The sequence below is a fragment of the Trichosurus vulpecula genome, chromosome 6 (genome assembly GCF_011100635.1).
Source record: "Trichosurus vulpecula isolate mTriVul1 chromosome 6, mTriVul1.pri, whole genome shotgun sequence".
NCBI classification, from domain to species: Eukaryota; Metazoa; Chordata; class Mammalia; order Diprotodontia; family Phalangeridae; genus Trichosurus; species Trichosurus vulpecula.
The window spans coordinates 102,156,475-102,178,094 of NC_050578.1; the positions used below are offsets into that span (position 1 = coordinate 102,156,475).

The window sequence follows — 21,620 nt, forward strand, 5'->3', positions numbered from 1 at the left end:
ATAATACAATGAAAAGGCATTATGGGGCAAAAGAAAGTGAGAGGAAATCCAGAAAAAAAAATGATAGAAGAGGTACTAGAGGAACCAGACAGAGACATAGAGAAAATAGATATTGTAAGAATCTTCAGAATGGTTGTAAAAGTGGGAGTGATATGAAAGAAAGTCTGGCATTTATAAAAATGGATATAAAAGCATTGAAAGAAAAATACAAAGAATGTGAAACTTAGTAACTTAGAACATCCTGTGCTAAATTAAGCAGTAAATGCTTAGAAGACTAGGAAGGCCCAGGTAGAGGACAAAAATGCAAAAATGGCAATTCAAATAACAAAACAAAATTAAGAAGCATCACCAGTGGAAGATTTGATCCACACAAATCAAAGCAATGGTGCAAGAGAACTGAGGCTTGCAAAAAAACTGACAATTACTGGTATTCCCAGGAAAATATAAAGTTACGGAAGTGTCTGAAAACCGTATTATAAGAAATCATATACTAAAATTGCTTGGAAGTACTGAAAACAAAAGGGCAAAACATATCAGTATAATTTACAGGATGCCATCAAAAGTCCTCTGACTCCAAATTTAACTCAACCAAAAATATTTTTTAAATCCAGAATTTTACTATCAAAGAAACAATCTTAAAAGCAATCAGGAAGAAGCCCAAGATTATTCAACAAGCATAACATATAAAAGAAGAGGTTGGAATGTTATATACTAAAAATACAAAAGGGAAAACTGGTCTTCAACCAGCATTTTTTTTAAAAAAATATAATCAAAGACCTCTTCCCTCAGAAAAACCCAGAACTGGGCAGAGCTTTTGATAGGCAAATCAACCACAGGGTAGAAACTTTAACACGGTAAACAAATTTTTAAATATTGATTCAGTGTTTATATACTATAAGAAGTAGTCTGTTGGCTCTTTGAAGTCCTACCTTATAAAAAGGTTATTTAATGAAGGCTGAGAATTGAGGCAAAACCCCCACAAAGGAGAAAAGACAGAAATGAGTTACCTAGATAAGGAAAGTGAAAGTTGGGGAAGAGAGAATGTTTTTATCTGGGACATTTAGAGACTGCAGGTCAACAAATCAACAAAGGATTTCAGAGGAAAGAGTGATCCATAATATACACTCCTATCTGGTCTCAGTAGGGATGCTTAAGAGATACAAGTAAAAGTAGAATCTGTTTTTGAAGTAGGTATAAGAAAGAGTGTCTGTGTGTGTGCACATGCACATAGACTAGAATTAAATCCACACAAGCAAAACAAGCTATGTTGGGTCTCATGCTGGGCTTTTTCTTTAAAGGTTAATTAGCAGGATATGATTGAGTGAAAGCCAATTTTACTCATTATAACCTTGAATGTAAACAACCTGAATCTATCCTCAAAAAGGAAGAGAGGTCTGGGATGAATTAGAATATTCAACAATATGATTCTTACATAAAATACAACTGAAACACAAATGTTGTTATCCTTTATTCTCAAAGAGGTCCAAAATGACATCCCCATACTAAAGCCAAGTTTCATTGTGTTTGTAGCTGATCAGACCAGTATGAGCTTGGAATGCTCTACCACAGATTGGTCACAAATAGTCCATGTGAATGTTTGGGGTGGATTCTCCAAATTTGTGCATCCTGCATTTCCTTTGAGCTGTTTTCAGTTCTGCTTTGCTCATAGAGCACAGCACCATCTCTGATGTGGGCACACCATGCCAACAAATGCTGTGCCAGTGTCTCCCATGTCACACAATCTTAAGAGAGACCTTGAGATTGTCCCTTTGTCACTTCTTCTGACCGCCATGTGAATGCTTACCCTGTGTGAGTTCTTCATAAAATAATCTTTTTTGGCAAGCGTACATTTTACATGTAGATTTAAAGTGCGGGGCTAAAATAAAGTTTATTATGCTTCAGCTGAATTTAAAAAAAAAACAGGATTTTGTTATAATTTTGTGCAAATAAATACTAAAAATATCTTTGAGACAAATAGGAACACTATATCTTGAGTAAAGATATTATAGATAATGAAATTATATCGGTATGTATGTAATAAGTAGCTCAGTAAAGTAAGAATTAAAAGGAAAGGGGCAAACTAAAAGGCAAAATAACAAAGATAATGACGCATTGCAGACTTTTGTGATCATTCCCTGGAATCTGACAAATATAACAGAACCAAGAAGGAAATTTCAGACTCAAAAGCATGGAAAAACTGACTTTGAAAACTCTATAGAGAGCATATCGAATGTAAGTCTTGTTATAATTATTTTTTAGGCTCATATCAGATTTTTCAAAAATCAGTTATGCTTGAGGCTTACAGAACTTCATAACCAAATGCAAAAATACAGAAATCTTTTATACATCCTCTAGTTGCTGTGACTTAAAACTAAACACTATAGTTATAACTTAAACTAAATAACTAATCTACATAACAAAAAATATTAATCAGTACAGGAAGAATGAATAAGTGACATATCCCTAAAAAGAAAGTATAAAAAGACATCCAAAATCACAAATGGATCAAAGGCCAAGTCACAAAAACTAAAAAATTATGTTTAATGGAGTGATACAATATGCCAAAATTTACAAGATGCCACGAAAGAAGGCTTTATAAGAAAATTATCTATGAAATCATAAAATACCCAAATTAATAAATAGGAATAAATAATCTAAATAGCCCAAAGTTAGAACAAAAATTTAATCAAAACATAAATGAACTTCAACAGGGTAAAAATCTTCAAGACCATACAGATTTACATGAGCATTCTAACAGACATTTAAAGAAAATAATCCTTCAGTTACATAAACTTTTCAAAAAACAGAAAGAACCCTGAGTTAGCTATGGTCCTGATGCTTAAAACAGGCAATGATAAAGCAGTAATGAATATTGATGCTAAAATGCTAAGTGAAATACTGGCAAAGAAACTACAGTACAACAACAACAACAAAATTTTCATTATGGACAAGTTGGAGTTATATCAGAAATGTAAGGATGGTTCAACATCAGGAAGATGATTAGCATAATCAATTAAAAGCCAAAACCAAAACCAAGAAGAATCCATATAATTATATCTATAGGTGAAAAAAGCCTTTAAGAAAGTAGAGTACTCAGTTGTTAAAAAATGTAAAAGCGTAGTAATGAAAAGACTTCTCCTTGTTATGATCAAAAGGATATCTCTAAGACTAAGACCTAGCATTATTTTCATTGAAATTTGTTGTTTATAACATCACCTTCAACTATATCCCTCTCTACTGTGTTACGCAGAGAGCCATCCCTTAGAACAAAGACTAAAAAAGAAAGCAAAGAAAAAAAGTTCAACAACATTAACCAGCATATCAGCTGAGCCTAACCATATCCATTGTTTCCCTTTGCAAAGACGGGAGGAAGATGTATTTTTTATGCCACTATTTGTGTCCACGTTCCGTCATTCTAATTCCACAGTGTTCAGTTTCAGTTTTTTCGTTCTTTCCATCTCTGGCGTTGTAGTCATCCTGTATGTTATTTTCTTGATTCAGTCGACATCCCTTTGCATCAGTTCCTCCAAGTCTTCCCAGCGTTCTCTATAGTCTTCATGGTCATCATTTCTTCTGGTTCTGTAATGCATTGCATTACTTTAATATGCTACAGTTTGTTCAACTATATCCCCAATACATAGGCATTTATTTTGTTTCCACTGTTTTGCTACTGCAAAAAGTGCTCCCGTAAACATTGTAGTGTATGAGGGACCTTTCTGTCTTTGAGGAATATGCTTAGCGGTGAGATCTTTGAGTCAGAAGACATGGACGTTCTTTTTGCATAATTCCAAATTGTTTTCCAGACTGGTTGGACCAATTCATAGCTCCCTTAATAGTATATTGCAGTGTATTTATTTCCAAAGCCCCACCAGAGTTAACTGTTCCCATCTTATGTCATCTTTGCCAGTTTTCTGGGTTTGACATTAAATGCCAGAATTGTTTTAATATGTAAAATGGGTTATAGTATGTTAAACACTTTGCAAACCTTAAAACACTATATAAATGCTGGTTACTACCATTATTATTATATCTCTTTTCCATAATTTGGAACAATCTCTTAAGATAGTAATTTGCAGTTTTTCTTTTAAGAATTTGTAATTCTAGAACTGTTTGTTCATTTAGTTTTACCTCATGTTCACTGGAGAATAGCTCTTGGTCTTATACGTTTATTTTAGTTTCCTATATATCATGCATACCAGGTCTCTATCAGAGGGATTTTTTTCCCCAGTGTCAGTTCACCTTTTTTCCCCCAATTTCAGTTTACCTTTTTAGCCTAGTTTCATTACTTTTGTTCAGGCAAAGATTTTCAATTTCACATAATTCAATTTTTCTTTTTTGTGTGTGATTTGTTAAGAATTCAGCCCTAGATATACCTGTAATAGGTACCTGACCTAGTCCTTTTCTGAATTTTTTATAGTACAGTCTTTAAGATTTAGGTCACACATTTTTTTTTTATTTTATTGTGGTATATAATATAAGGTGTTGGTCTAAACCTAATTTTTACTAAACTGCTTTTTAGTTTTCTCTTCAGTACTTGTCCAAAAAAGGAGTTTATGTTCTTGAATTTGTCAAATACTAGATTATTAAATTCAGTTTTTTATTCTTCCTTATCTAGACTGTTCCAGTGACCTACTTTTCATATATTACTGCTTTATGGTATGATTTGAGGTTTTGGAAATGCTATCTTTTCCCTCTCTCTCCCTTCATTCCCACTTCTTTTTGTTATTTTTCTTGAGAGTCTAAACTTCTTCCTCCAAATAATATTATTGTTTTGTCTACTTTTATAAAGTATCTCCTTAGTAGTTTGATTGAGATACCACTAAATTTGTGAATTTAGTAGTGTTTTCATGGTTTTGTTTTGTTTTTTTTTTTGTAATATTGGTATGTTCCAGGCATGAGCACTCAGGCTCTTTAATTATTTAGGTAATTCTTTATTTCCCTTTAATTATGGGTTGTTTTTTTTTTTTAAGAGTACTTATACAAGTGCTGATTGTGTCTTGGGAGGTGACCTGTCAGATTTTTTTTGAATTTTTACATGATTATTTTTATTTCCTTCTAGATTTTGTTTTTGGTATATTAACATTAGTTATAACAAGAAACACTAGAAACTTTTCTGTTGAAATCAAGAGTGAAATAAGGATGCATACTATCACCATTATTATTTGACTTACCACTAGGAATTCTAGAGATAAGACAAGGAAAAAAATACTAAAGGAATAAACCTAAGAAAGAGGAACAAAGTTATCTATTTATGGAAGGTGTGATGTGTTACCTAAAAAGTCTAGGTTATAAGATCATAGATTTAGAGCTATAACAGACATGCGAGGCTATCAAGTCCCTTTTTACAGATCAGGAAACTGAGGCACAGAGTGATGAAGGGAAAGTCATACATCTAACAGACATTTGAAGTGGGATTTGAGCCCTACACTAATTCTAGGGTCCTATCTCCTATACTATAATGTCTCTAAAGAATCAACCAAAATTAACTGAGATGAAAAATAGCTTTAGCCAAGTAGCAGCATGTAAAATAAATCCACAAAAATTATCATTATATCTGCCTATTACTAAAAAGCAAAACAAAACAGGAGAAAGGATTAAAGGGGAAATATTTAGAATAACCCCAAAATGGAATAAATATCTGGGAGCTAACTTAATAAGATACAGATAGGATTCATATAAATATAACTGAAAAGCCATTTTAATAGGAATAAAGGCAGCCCTAAATTATTGGAGAAGTATTCAGTGTTCATGGCTGGGCTGGGCTAATTTTAATTTAGTAAAGTGATACTAACCAAGTTTATGTAGCTAATGTTATACCAGTAAAAAGGTGCCACCACCCCAAAAAAATACTAGATGACATTAGACAAGATAATAATAAAATTCATTTAGAAGAGCAAAAAGTCATAGATACCATAGGGGAAAAGAAAGAGGGGAAAGAATTTAAACATAATCAGGCCTCAAATTATATGATAAAGTAGTAATTATCAAAAGTATCATACCAGAGTGGAAAAAAAAACATTATTGAAGTAGATTAGATAAGCAAGATTTGAAAGGAAAAAGATGTAGTAATCTAAGCACAAACTCCTAAGGAAGGAACTCTTTAGTCAACAAAAACAGATGGGAGAATGGATAGTAATCTTGCAGAAAATGACCTGCATTATGCATTAAATAAATTTCAAATGGATAAACAATCAAAATACAAGTCACAGAATAATAGATTAGAAAGGAATGAAAGGTTATGTATTTTACAACTCTGAACAAATGAATTCTTAACCAGCCATGGATAATATAAAAGGCAAAACAATTTTAATTTTGTAAAAGGGCTTTCGCACAAATCAGTTTAATTAGAATTTTTAAAGAGACATTATGGACTAAGTTTTCCTAGCCCATTAAACTATTTAATTGCATTAAACCTTTCTGATAAAAGTCTGACCTTCACAGTCTATAAGGAATTGATACAAATCCAGAAGACTCAAAAAGCCAGTTGATAAGCGAGCAAAGAAGAAGAAAAAAAGCATTAGCCAAAGTTCATTGTTATGATGCCACTGTTCAAGATGATGATTTTTTTAAAAATCCAAAAATGCATATTTTCAAATACTTCTTAATGGTTCTGATGAGATATTTGAAGAAGTATATAATATCTTAACCAATATTTTTTAACAATTGAGTCTGTTTTCTTCTGCACCTGATTCTCTTCCAGGTCTCTCGAGTCTTTCTTTCTAATACTGATATAAACAGTTTAAAAATCATACTGCTGGGAGAAGGGCTAATCCCACTAGTATATATCCCACTTCTGCAGTTGTTATTCCCAGAGTGGCAGAGGGTAGGATTTTTATTAAAGTAGGAACACAAATTATTCACTACTATTTAAAAGTGTTTAAAATTGTTAACAGAGAAATACAAATTAACACAGCCTATCAAATCTGTAAGGATGATAAAAGATAGAAAAAATTGGTGCTAAAATAAGAAAAGTTACAAAATATGGTACATTCCCCTTGCCCCAGCAATCTAACTATCGTGTTGATGCTCCAAGGATATTATCTTCAAGAAGAAAAGACATATCAGTGCCAAATATTCACGGCATCACTGTTTCTTTTCTTTTAAAAAATTTGTATTGATAACATTTTGTTTGTACATCACTTTAATCTCCAAATATAGCCTTCCCCCATGTTACTTTAAGAGCCATTCCTTTTAACAAAAAAAAAAGAGGTGGGGGAGGCAGTTTGGCAAAACTGATCAGCACATCAACCAACTCTGACTCTATAAATAATGTTCTGCTGTCCACCTCTGCAAAGAAGAAAAGAAGGTGTTTTTTCATCTGTTCTTCATGGCCAAGTTTAATCATTGTAATTACGCAGCACTCACATTCACTTGTTTTGATTGTTCTTTTCAGTTACAGTTTTGAAATCTATCACTAAAATCTACTATGCTTCTTTAACAGTTAGTGAGGCTTTTCTGTCTTGGTAAAAGAGAGGGGGAGACATGATTCAAAGTTCATTTTCACATTTCAGATTCCCGTTCCTTTCAACATTTGGGTTTTGCACACTTTTTGTGTTTTGTTCCTGAAGAAGGAGCAGACAATTTCATCAGTCCCAGCTTACTGCTTGCATCTCCTCTTTGGTTTGTAGGCCTGTTGGAGAGTTTGAAGATAATAATTCTGTCCTTCCAGCCCAGTGGAGATAGGGAAGGAGGCAGGAAAGAGGCATCTTAGTGCACATAGAAGAATAAATAGTTTTATCCATGGCAAGCAACTTTCCTGTATTATGATCCTCTGCCCTAAAAAGGACAAGTTTTAGAATATCTTGGCAGTAGATAAATCAGTTTAGGGAAAACTATGCCAGGGAAATACTTCTTTGATCTGAATATAGGTTATACTTTTCCTCCTGTAGACTTGGCTATATGAAATGTGAAAGTGGCTTATGAATCAATGTCCTCTTCCAATATAAACCTTTGTGTTTATACTGGAAGAAGATCCCTGAGGATCCCCTCCTAGATTGATTTTCTTTTTTGGACTAGGTAAAAGGGGCTATTCTTTGCTTCATTTCTCACCTAGCGTTTAATTATTGAATGGATATTGCCTCAGACAAATGAGACCTGGGAAAAACCTCAGCTTAAAAAGGCCAAGGCCAGGGCTGTCTCCAGTCATCTTGATCTATATCTTGTCACTGGACTCAGATGGCTCTGGAGGAGAGAGTGAGGCTGGTGGCTTTGCACAGCCCTGCCTCACTTAAATCCAGTTCACTTAAATCCGAGTCATGACGTCACCTGCCTGATGTCATGATCCTCTTCGAGGATAAACAACAATTCTATTACATTCAAACATCATGATTCATTTAGCTGTTCCTTAATAGATGGGCATCTATTTTGTGGCCATTTTTTGTTGCTACAAAAAAATGAATACTGCTCTTTGTAAAAGCAATAGTCCCCCACATGTGAAAGATAGGAAATGCGCACTTCTACTTCACCAATATCTCGGGTCCTAGCTGTCTTCCGTTTCTGGCTGCACACATAGCTACAGCCTATGAAATTGTCTCTATTCGTACTGTGCATCTCCTCAGAGTAGCATGAGGGGGTGGGCTCTGTGCTGGTTTTACACTAAGGTAAACAAAGGGAGCTGGGGCCTTTTGGGAAGGCACCAGTCTAGGGTGAGCAAAGCCCAGGTGTATGTGAATATGCCAGTCATGCATGGGCTAGAGAAGTATAAATAGAAAGCTTGATAGAATTCATAGGAACGTAGGTCTAGAGATGGAGGGAATATTAGAGGCTGGTGAGTACAACTCCCTTATTTTACAGATGATTTTAGGAGCTTTACGCATGGATTCGTCATCATTCTGTCAGTTTCTATCTACATTGCCTTCCTCTTCTGGAAGAGACTTGGTAAGATGGTCCTGCATCAAATACCATGGAATATTATTGTACTGTAAGGAATGACAAATTTCAAGAATTCAAATAAATATCAAAGGGTTTGCCTAAAGTAATATAGAGAAAAGAAAGCAAAGCCGAAAGAACAATGCACAATGTGTAGCCGTGTAAATGGAGACACCATTAAATGGCAGTGAAACTCTGTAGACAGTATTGTCAATATTAGTACTAAGTTGAAGCATATACTTTTTTTAACGAGCAGTTCATTACAAAGGTGTAAATTTGCATTTGCTGCAAATCACAATTACTCTTTTGTGTTACTTTGCTTAGGGAATATACCATGCTGTTAGTTTGTTTATTTTAGCTTATCTATTGTGTTAAGACAAAATGTATCAATTTATTTTTTAAAGCAAGATGATAGGCAGGATTTGGTGCTGCCATTCTAGGCCTCTTTCAGCTCAAAATCTTGAGATCCTAATCACCCCGTGCTTCAAGCCCAGGAATGATAGATTGTTAGAGCCGTCAGAGACCTTTGAGGTTACATTAGACTCATTCTCCACAGAGTCATTTTCCTACCTTTAATCCTTTCTTACTTTTACTACTACTTCATCTATTACATAAGAGACCTCTTCCATGTTTTCTCTAATCCAATCTAATCTCTAACCCATGTCTTCTCTAATCACCACTTTGGATCTAGTCAGTCAACCAATTTGAATTGGTTCAACTTAACCAGTCTGACCCAATTGTCTCCATCTTTTCCAGAGTGATACTGTTATTGTCAATTGTCAACTGCCTTGTAGAAGCCCAAGTATACTGTGTCTAGGACATTGCCATTGGGAAAGCCATCCTGAGGCCTAGAATGTTCCATTCTTCATTGCCACCTATTGAAATTCAGTTCCCATGAATTTACCATCTCTATGACTCTCAAATCTATTTATCCAGACTTAACCTCTCTGCTACCCTTCAGTCTCATGTCTCCATCTGCCTTTCAGACTTCTTGAATTGACTGTCCAGTAGACATCGTGAACTCCACATATCCAATACTGAACTAACTCTCTTTTACCCCAAACTTTCTTCTCCTAACTTCCCTATTACTGTCAAAGGCACCGCCATCTTCTTAGTTCCCTAGGCTCACACCTAGGTGTCATCATTAAAGCTGCATCATTTCTCATCCCACGTATTGAATCTCTTGCCCATGCCCATTAGTAACCGAAGTAACCTTTGCAACATCTTTAATACAACCCTTTCTCTCTTCTAGCACTCTGGTGCAGGCCCTCATCACCTCATCCCTGGGCCATTGCAATAGCTTCCTAGTTCATCTGCCTGCTACAAGTATCTCTGCACTCCAATCTTTACTCTATTCAGCCACCAAAGTCATTTCATAAAATATAGATCCAACCATATCAACCCCCCTACTTGCTAAATTCCAGTGGCTCACTATCACCTCCAGAATCAAATACAAACTTCTTTGCTTGGCATTCAAAGCCATTTATAACGTATCTTCCCCTTCTTTCCCACCTCCCTCACCTTTCCAGTCTTCTTACACCTTACTGCCTGACATGTAGTCTTCAATCCAGCCTCCTGGCTGTTCCATCTTTCACCTCCAGGCATTTCCCCTGACCATTGCCCATGCCTGAAGTGACTCTTCCTCCTCATCTGTACCTCCTGGCTTCCCTGGCTTCCTTCAAGACTCTACTAAAATCCCACTTACTACAGGATGGAAAGGAGCATTTGGGAGATAGGAAGGGAAGAAAATAGGTTATTCAAGGAAGGTCAAGGCAGGAAAGGTTTGGGGGAAGTAGTGACATTAGCAAGATCTGGCAAATAGAGCTTTGATGTTTGCAAAGGACTTTATTTACATTAACTGATTTGAGCCTCACAACAACCCTTTGAGGTGGGTACTATAGGTGGTAGTGTTCCCGTAAGGAAACTGAGTCTCCAAGAAGTTAAGAGAATCATCCGTGGTCATCCAACTAATAAGAGTCACAAGTGCGATTGGAACTAGGTGCTTTCCAGCCCTTTACACTATACCTCACTGTCTCTCAAAGGTCAAGGTGAGTTAGAATAGAGGAAAAGGCATTAGATTTGCCAGTAAAGAATAGTCAGGAAAGGACTTTTGAAAAGAGAAGTTTCATTAGACTTATGGGGATGTAAGCTAGATGATCAGAGCAGGAAGAAGGTGTGAAAGGTGAAGAAATGGAGGCAGGGAGGGCAGACCATGTGTTTTAAAAGGTTGTCCATAAAAGGGAAGAAGGAAGAGAGTCAGTTTGAATGAATGAAAAAGCACTTATTATGTGCCAGACACCATACCAAATATTTGGTATAAATGCAAAAGGGAGACAGGGCCTGCCCTCAAGAAGCTGATATTCTAACTGGAGGAGACAAGCTCTATGGGAGAGTATTGGCCAGTGAGGAGTCATCTCTGCCTGGGCAAACTGGTACATCCTCTACAGCTCATAGCCTTAGCGACATCTCTGGGACGCTGACCAGGGACACACAGCCAGTATGAGGCCAAGGCAGGACTCGAGGCCAGGTCTACCCCAGGCTCCAAGGCAGCTCTCCATCCATGGCCATTGCTCTAAATACATGTGGTGGCAGAGCCCATGGTTGGGTGGGATGTGAAGCAGGGTGGGATGTTTCAGGAGAGGGGAGACTCATGCGTAAGCACAGAAGGTGGGGAAAAGCCAGAAAGGAAAGAGCGACTGAAGCCATCAGAAAGGATGAGCGTTCAAGCAACATTTCTCAGGAATCGGAAAGGGGTAATGAAGAGCACAAATAGTGGAACTGTTCTTACCGAGGTGAAAAGACTGTTTCTTCTCAAGCTAGAAGGCTAATGAGAACAACAGGAGCAAAGCTGTGAATGAGTACAAGCGCTGATCATGGGCCAGGCCATCCCAGCCGTCTCTCTAAGGTGGAGGCAGCGTCATCTGCTGCGAGTGAAGGTGGGATGGGAGTCTGGAAGGTCAAGGAGGCCGGGATAGAGGGAGGGAATAGGCATTTACGTGCTTTGTTGTTCAGGTGTGTCTGACTCTTCATGACCCCTTTGGGGTTTTCTTGGCAAAGATACTGGAGTGGATTGTCGTTTCCTTCTCCAGCTCATTTTACGGGTGAGGAAACTGAGGCAAACAGGGTGAAGTGACTTAGCCCAGAGTCACAGCTGGTAAGTGTCTTAGGCCACATTTGAACTCGGGAAAATGACTCTGCCTGACTCCAGGCCCAGAGCTCTGTTCACTGCACCACCTGGCTGCCTAAGCATTTATATAGAACCTGCTGCAATGCCAGGCACTGTGCTCAGTGCTTTACAAATGCATCTCATTGGATTCTTACAACCCTCTGAGGTAGGTGCTCTTATTATGCCATTTTACTGTGTGGTAGGCACAGTGGGCAGGGAAGAAAACTGCGGCGGGCAGAGGTTAAGTGACTTGTACAGGGTCACACAACTAATGAGTGCCTGAGGCTCGATTTGAATCCAGGTCTTCCTGACTCCAAGCTTAGTGCTCTACCCATTGCACCGCCAGCTGCCCAGGAGAGAGCATTAAGATGCTGTAAGAACATTCAGTAGGCTCTCAACAGATAAATCTGAGTATTTCTGCCAGAGCAGGGCCCCAGTCAGAGGGAACCTGCATACGTTTGTTGCATGTCTCATCTGTAGCGTCCAGTGTTCATCCAGCACAGCTGGATTTTAATAGATGTAAAGAAAATGGACCGTTGTGGGTAATTCTGCTTTGGGATTGGTGCGAGGGACCCAGTGGTAGTTGTAGGGGGCACAGGAGGCCAGGCTGATTAGAGAGTCTTGTGTCTGTCCGAGACAGGGCAGTAGACTGAGCGAAGTAGGCGGCTTGACTGATTAAAGTTTGCTCGCTCCTCTGAGCACCAGCCTGGCCAATCCTGCCAGAGCTCCCCACCAGAAAGTTGGACAACTGGTGATAATTGTTTGTTTGTTTGTCATGACAACTCATTAAGCATAAAAAGCCAGAGCGGCCCCAGTTGTATGCAGCTCCCTTCCACTTGTGCAGGAGGGCAGGGGGTGCTCAGAATCCCAGAGGACTTCTTGGTCTTTGTAGTTGTTTAGGCAGTCCCGCCTGAATCTTCTTCATCTACAAACGTCAATTTAACAGTTGGTATTTTAAGTAAAATGGGGCAGCTGGGTGGCACGGTGGATGGAGCACCAGGCCTGGAGTCAGGAACAACTGAGTTCAAATCTGGCCTCAGACACTTCCTCACTGTGAACATTGGCAAGTCACTTAACCCCTATTTGCTTCAGTTCCTCATCTGCAAAATAGGGACACACAGGAAAAGGAAATGGTAAATTGCTCTGGCATATTTGCCAAAAAAAAAAAAAAAACCCACAGACAAGTCCATGGAGCCACAAAGAGTCAGACACAACTGAATGACAGAACAGCAACAAATTTTAAGGAGGGAGAAGGCAGCTAGGTGGTGCAGTGGTTAGAGCACTGAACTTGGAATCAGGAGTTTACTTCCTGACAGACACTAGCTGTGTGACCCTGGCAAGTTACTTAACTTCTCTCTGCATCAGTGACTTCATCAATAAAATGGGGTGATAATAATAGTACCTACCTCCTAGGGTTGTTTCAGGGATGAGATCATATTTGTAAAGCACTTTGCAAACTTTAAAATGCAATATGAGTGCTACATCTTATTTGTAAAAGCATAGCCCAGGAGTGGGGAGCCTGCAGCCTCAAGGCCACCTGTGGCCCTCTGAGTCCTCAACTTCACAGAACAAATGCAAGTTTGGATTCGGTCAAAGGGCTGCACGTGAGGACCTTGAGGCCACAGGTTCCCCACCCCTGGCAAAGCCCCACCAACACTACCCCAATCCCATTCCCTTCCCTTACCCCCACTGGAAAAGCAAAGTGGATGAAAAATACTGTGTTGCTCAAATTTCTACATCCAGGAGACAGGCAGCCTGGACTATTAGAATTCAGATCCAGAAAGGACCGTAGAGGACATTCTGTACGGCCTCCTTATCTTACAGATGAGGACACTGACCAAGTTTCTTACCCAAGGACACACGTAGTCAGTGATTCAGACCTAGCTCCTCTGGCTCCAATTCCACTCTTGTTTCTACTACCAAGACAGGTTGTGCAGAAGGTCAGTGTTAACTAGTCACAGAATAGAATTAGAGAAATAGCCCTAGATTTTATACAGAAAATTATACAACTTGTTGAGTAATCGTGAGCTGCTCGGTGTGTCTGATCTTTATGCCGGCTGTCTCCTCGTGATGCTGCTGCATGGCTGTGAACTCTATAACCTCAGAAAAATGAAAGGTCCACTTCGCCCGAAGTGCAGTGGAAAGACAAATGGGCAGAAGGAAGCTGCAGCAGGTGTTGTCAAACAACATAATCTAAGACTTTGTGATCGGAAAAGGTGGAAGGGAGAGGAAACACGTGGGTCACCGAGAGCATCCCTCGCACGCACAGAATATTACAAAGAATCGTTGAGGAAAGATTTGTGAACAGGCATGGCAAGAGCTACACCAAATAAAAAGATGAGTAGGGGTTGCAGTCTTCTGAACACACCCATCAGATTTACCATCTCCTTCCCAGACACCCTGGCCTGCTCACATCTGGACAGTGTGTTGCAATGGACTTGATGATGGGCATAATAAGCAATAGAATGGCAAAATGAAAAAAGTCACCTCCATCCTTAGTATGTCGGTGCCATCCCAACCCCAGGGACAATGGAACATGTACTCTAATTGTCCAGGAAACAGTAGTATCTGACATCAACAAATTACCAAGTTGTGCTTCTGATGGCCTTTATTTTCTCAACCTAATGGTTCGTTTATTTAACTAATGGGCTGCGTCCACATTAGAGTATGTTTGCCAGACTCAGCAAACATTGTTTTGATGTGCAAAGTGGGGATTGTGGTTAAATGTAGTCATGACGTGGGTTGAATTAGCACAGTCAGGTATTACAGCTGGCAGTACAGACAGGGAGAGGATGGTGGCACAGGACATCCCCAACCCCAAGTTCTATCTACAAGCCATGCTGCCCTGTAGGATGAATTGATAACTCCAAGAATTTTCATTGTGACTTCTTTTAAGTGAGGCATGCCTATATTTTTGTCTTGCCCTTTCCCCTTTAAAATCCTTTAGATTTTAGGCTCCTTGAGGGAAAGGACCCTCATCTTTTTCATTCTGTAAGCCTAACCTCAGTGTTTATTGCAGGGTCATTCACAGAGTGGGCACTTCATGAATGCTTCTTAACTGGATAATTTGACTTAACTCGTCTCAGTACCAATGGGTGTTGCTGTGGTTAGAGTTGACCAGACAGTACTCAATCCTTTTTGTTCCCTTCTCCTTTCCTAGAAAGAGATAGAACTGAATCCTTCTTAGGCCTTACCCCTCTCCTCCCTGCCCCTGCCCTGCTGGATATTGAATCAGCCATACCCTGTTACAACAGCTCAGTTTTAGCCTAGGGACCATATAATGGCCTTTCTCAGTTTCATGAAGTTTATATCAGATGAAAAGTCAGAAATTCCTAACATTCAGACAAAAGGTTGACTCTGACCTAATTTAATATTTTTGTGCTCTCTATATTTGGGGCAAAAGGAGAAAAGAGTATCACTGAATAGACAGGGGAAATTGGGGGAAAAGCAGACCATTTGGGGTATAATGACTGATATAGGACTGATAATGATGATATATGACCGATGACTGATATTTGGCATAATGCAGATAATGACTGCACCTTTGCAGAAAACAGCCCTCCAGTTGCCTGCGTTTTCAAACAGAGCCTCTGTATTTTTGGAGGAAGTAGCCCAAGTCATGAAAAGACTATTTTGTTAACTTTCAGGCACACGTTTCTCTTCCTCCTCTGATTTAGACAACAGATACGTGCAAATACCCTATGAGTAACATCCCCATCTCCAGCTCTCACTTCCACTTGGAATTGCTCGCGTTAACAAACACAAGAGGCCTGCTTCTTACCAGCTCTCTGGAATTAGCCACTATACCAAAATCTTACAGTACTTGAAGATGAGAGTAAGTCAGACTTCATTAAGTGACTCTATCAATTTGGAACTTGTGATCATTGGGAGAGGGGCAAAAACTGACATGTATTTCTTGTTATGTCTAAAAAAGAAACTTTCTGTGTGAATGAATTATAAATATATCAAGGAGAATGTTTCAATTAAGAATATATAATTTTTAAGTACCTTCAGGTATTTTAGAAGCCCTCATTTGCATGCATATGCTAGTTAACGAAAAAATTCTTATGTGTTTAGAGCAAATCCCATATATATAACTTTTAGTGGGCAACATTTGGTTAGCCTACTTTTTGGTCCTCTAGAGACATGTGATTTTATTATCAGTGGGGGAAGTTGCTCTGGTGGAGAGTAGACCAAAGCAGTGAGAGGTTAAGTGATGTGCCCTTGGTCATATAGTCAGTCAGTGTTATTCAGTCATTAATCTAAGTCATTCTGACTCCAAATCAAGCTCTCTACCTACCATTCCAGGCTGCTTCTCTTTCCAAAAGTAATGAAACAAAATTTCTTGTAAAAACTGTTTTATTTATTTTTAACATTTTTAAATTTTGAATTCTAAATTCTCTCCCTTCCCCATCTATTGAGAAGGCAAATGATATATCAGTCATACATCTGAAATAATGCAAAGCATATTTCTATATTAGCTATTGTTGCAAAAACAAAAAAGCAAGAAAAATAAAGTGGAAAAAGTCTGCTTCGCTCAGAGTTCACCAGTTTTCTCTCTCTAGAGGTAGAGAGCATCTTTCTCATGAGTTCTTTGAAATTGTCTTGGATCATTGCTCTAATCAGAGTAGCTAAGTCTTTTATAGTTGATCATCACTGTAGTATTGCTGTTACTGTATGTAGTGTTCTCCTGGTTCTGCTCACTTCACTTTGCATCAGTTCACATAAGTCCTGCCAGATTTTTCTGAAACCGTCATGCTCATCATTTCTTAAAGCACAATATTATGCCATCTTAATCATATGCCTTAACTTGTTCAGCCATTCTCTAGTGGATGGGCATCTCCTCAATTTCTAATTCTTTGCCACCACAAGAAGAGCTGCTATTAATATTTATGTACAAATAGGTCCTTTTGCATTTTCTTTGGTCTCTGTGGGATACAGACCTAGTAGTGGTATTGCTGGGTTAAAGGGTATTCAGTTTTATAGCCCTTTGAGCATAGCTCCAAATTATTCTCTAGAATGGTTGGACCAGGTCACAACTCCACCACCAGAGCTTTAGTGTCCCTGTCTTTCCACATCCCCTTCAGCATTTTCTTCTGTTTATCTTTCTTTCTCTCTTTTTATCATCTAAAGTCTGTTTTGCTTCTAACTACTGCCTCCCTTAAAATGCCCTTTCTTTTATCTCACACACACACACACACACACACACCCTTTTTCACCCCTTCCCCTCCTATTTCCCTATTGGATAAGATAGATTTCTATACCCAATTGAGTGTCCGTGTATGTGGATGAATAAATACATACATATATATGCATTTGCACATGCACGCATACACACACACACACACACACACACACACACATATTCTTCCCTCTTTAAACCAATTCAGTTGAGAATAAGGTTCAAGCATTGCCTGCCCTCCTCCCCCCACTTTCCCTTTTTCCTTGCAATGCCTCTTTCTTAAAATATGATGTCTAGGCCCTTTCTTTGATCATGTAGTAGTTCTTAGATTATCTCTCCTTGATCTATTTTCAAGGCCATTTGTTTTTCCACAATGCAATATTTTGTATTTTCTATTTTTTCATTCTTTTAACTTTGTTTTATTGTTTCTTGATATCTCATGGAGTCATTACCTTCCACTGCTCAATTCTAATTTTTAAAAAATCATTTTCTTCAGTGATCTTTTATATCTCCAATTCTACTTTTTAAGGAGTTCTTTTCATCATTAAAGTTTGTACCTCTTTTACCACTTCGCCAATTCTATTTTTAAGGCATTATTTTCTTCAGTATTTTTATATGCCCTTTTTCCAAACTGATAATAGTCTTTTCATAATTTTCCTGCATCACTCTCATTTTGTTTCCCAATTTTTCCTCTACCACTCTTTTTTTTAAAATTATGAAAATCATTTTTAGCTCTTCCAGTAATTCTTGTTGGACATATGTCCAGTTCACATTTATTTTTGAGGCTTTGCTCATAGCTGTTTTGACATTGCTGCCAGCTTCTGAGTTTGTATCTTGATCTTCCCTTTCACCACAGTAGCTCTTAAAGGTCAGGTTCTGTTGTTGTTTGCTCATCTCTTCCAGCCTTTTTCTTGATTTTGAACTTTACGTTAAAGTTGGGCTCTGTTCCAGGGGTGGGGGTGGGGGATACTGTCCCAGGCTTCAGACTTTTTCATTCTGCTGCTTTCCAAGACAGTTCTGGGGGGGTTGGAAGTTTTGAGGGCTTCCAAGGTGGTGTGATTTGGAAAGAGGTGCTGTCAGTGCCTTCCTGGTCTCCGCTCTGGTCCTTACCCAGGAAGGGCCCTGACCCCTTGCAACCACAAGCACTAATGCTCCTTTGGGACTGAAAGTGCTCCTCCCCACCCTCAAATTGTGACCCAGAAATGAGTAAGGCAATGAAATAGCCAGCCTGCACCCAGCACTAGCACAGAGGTCCCCTGTAATCTTTTTCTGACCGGTTGCTAGATCCCCTTACTCAGAGCTGAGAGGTCCTGATGCTGCTGCTGTCATTGGTACCTCCAAGGCCCACAGCTGGTATTGCTACCATATGGGCTTCAGGCCAGCCCCCACCCCTGTGACAGAGACCTTTCCTTCCAACCTCTTAAGTTGTCTTGAGCTAGAAAAATGTCTCACCCTGATGTTGTGTTGGCTCTGATGCTCCAGAATTTTATTTGAAGCTTTATTTTTAAATTGCCTGGAGAGGAATGTTGGGAGAACTTGGCTTCCTCTTGTCCAGTACTTAACTGTGAGTCACAACACAGTTTAAGAAGTGCCGAAGGGGTGTCAAGTAGTAAAAGTTTAAGAAGCCTTATGCCTAGTCCACCATCTTGGGTCCTGAGAAAACAACATTTCTTTTAAGAATATTCAGTAATTCATACTCCTACTCATTCAAACAGCCCTGCTTCAATAATCATCTGAAGTAATGAAGCTTGTTAGGTGAAGTCCAGTTACTTCAGTTTGTATTTTGGCCCTGACACTTCTCAGCTATGTGGCCATAAGGAAGTCAGTTTTACGATTTTGTACTTCAGAGTCCTTATCTTTAAAATATGGGTAGAAATAAACCTTCTACCTATTTGTATTTAGCAGAATGCTAAATTAATTAAGTGTCTTTGAGCCTTACTAGGTGCAAAGCCCCAGGCCCAAACCCCTATCTACTAGGTGCTAAGCCGATTTGGGCATGAAGCTCCCAGGGCCCTGAGGGGAGTTGCTAAGACCAGAGCCAATAGTATGCACCTAAGTTCTGGTCGCTCATATGACATTTGATGATGTCCAAAGACTGTATAAAAAGAGAGAACAGCTATTTGCTTGGGGCTGTCACTCTTGGAGGAGTGTTGATGTGGAGACTCTGGGCAGCTCTAGTTAAGAGCCCTCCAGCTTGTGAACCCAGATATTGATGGTTTCTTGGTAACTATGAATTATATTTGGTCTGTTTATAATATATCTTTATAATTTGTTTGTATTTGCTCTGAAGTTCAGGGTGCTGGCTTTTTCCCCTGAACTAAGTGAATTTGTGTGTGTGTGTGTGTGTGTGTGTGTTTGTATGGTGGATTGAAATAAGATTGTTAACCCCCTAACATTACTTTCCTTAGTAAAACAGGTCAAAAGAACCTGTGCTGGCAGCATTCTTGTTGTTGGTCTTATGTTGGTCCTTCACCGCCCCCCACACACAACAGCTGCTAGCCGAATTGTTGCAACACTATTCTGGAGGGTTATTCTGAGAGAAACTTTTTAGTAAACTTTAGAGTGCTCCAGAAGTATGGATGAGTTATTAGTATTACTATATTGAGTTCCCTTGACTTCCTGTGTCACAATTATTAACTCCATAACAAAACCAAATAAAGTGTTTATATAAAAGTTTAAAAAAATTTAAAATAACTCATTACATTCCTTATATCAAATCACATTACTAAAGTAAAAATACTTAATATTTAAAAAACTTAGGACCCATGACAGGGTTGATGAGATGAATGTGAAACTGGTTGAAGATATTCAGTGTTATTGTGACAATATTTGCCTTGGCAGAAATGGTAAAGAAATAGCGTTGGCCCTGTAGATAATACTTCCTGAGGCCTATTGTGACTGTGTAACCTTGGGCAAGTCACTTGGCTTCTATAGGCCTCAGTTTTCAAATCTGTAAAATAAGGGAGTTGAACTAGATGACCTCCGAGGTCTGTCTCTTCCAGCTCTAGAACTGAGCCCATGATCCCAGACGTGGTGAGGTCCATAATGGCTCTGTAAAAACATATTAGTTCTTAACCTCATTTAATTTTAAAAATAATAATAAAAATGAATACAATGACCCAAAAGCATACAGCATATTGACATTATTAGCCTTTTTTTCCTGAAATATTTTCCATTTTCTTTCTAGCCCCAATATAGCACAGTACCTGAGAAGGTAAGATTGGACAGGATGAGAAAAACCTCACATAGTATACACTTAATGCTTATTGACTGACTGACCACAAATGCTTCCAAAAAGTCATCTGCAGTATCTTCAGATTGTGGCTTCCACCCTAGCCCTTCCCTGGTGCTTCCTCTGTTTCTGGAGGATGGACCCGGGCCCTTGAAGATGATGCCAGCAGAAGGTTCTGGAAGGTCCTACCTGCCTAGCTAGAAAGGGCTCAGTGATGACTGTGTGTCTATTGCCCATGGAGCATCCCTATCAAGATTAGAGAGGCTTATCACCAGGTTGGCCCATAGGCGGGTATGGGTCTGAATTCTCAAGACCCAACAGCTTACACAGAGAGCTTGTTCAATCATGGAGGAATGTCAGCCACATTGGTAAAGGGACCACCCACACCAACAAAATTTTCAAGCCCTTAAATTATTCAATCATTTTCAAACTGATTTTCCAGTTGAAGATATTTAATTGCTGACTGTTTTCCTTTCTTGTCAAAGGTTCATGAATTTTGCACCTACCTCCCTCTCTTTTTTTTGCCTAATTAAATCAAGCACTTTGTTGTTGAGAGAGAAATCCATGGTCTAACTTCTGGCAAACAGCTGTCATTGTTAGGCAGGGAAATAAAGAAGAGCCAACTCGACACACTAAAACTTGGATTTGAAACTACAAAAATGCAGGGAGAACAGTTGGCCTATTTATTTTCACCCCTGGTATACAGTTATTGAAACCAATAAAATGGAGAGTTGTGTGTGTGTGTGTGTGTGTGTGTGTGAGAGAGAGAGAGAGAGAGAGAGAGAGAGAGAGAAGGAGGGAGAGGGAGGGGAAGGTGAAGAATAAATATTCGCAAAGGCAATGTGGAAATTCATTTGCTTTCTCTTTTTTCTCACCCCAGTCCAATCTCACCTTCTTCACTGGCCGAGCTTCTCAACCTTGTGGACAGCAAAGTCATCTCTCCTTCTGCAGCTAAACAAGTGAGTCTAAACTTGCTGAGGCTACTGTTTACTCTAAAATCATGGTAAATGTTTATGAAAATGCCATCATAAAGTGGGTTTTGTAATTGAGGTATTAAGTGCTTCTAAGGGGTCTTTTTTCTGCTGAAGGATGGAAAAATTCATTTGTTAGTAAGGATAAAAAGCCATTTCCATGCACAGGTAATTTGCTACCCTCTTTGTTAATTGGGGAAG

The 21,620-nt window shown here is 38.8% G+C and overlaps 1 protein-coding gene across 1 annotated transcript in view; it reads left to right on the forward strand.

Annotated features, from left to right (window-relative positions):
* GATB (glutamyl-tRNA amidotransferase subunit B) overlaps positions 1-21,620 on the forward strand; it is a 112,871-nt gene that overhangs the window by 74,738 nt on the left and 16,513 nt on the right. The window contains exon 11 of the mRNA XM_036763196.1: positions 21,329-21,407. Within this exon, the coding sequence (XP_036619091.1) occupies positions 21,329-21,407 (79 nt within the window). The remainder of the gene's footprint in view (positions 1-21,328; positions 21,408-21,620) is intronic.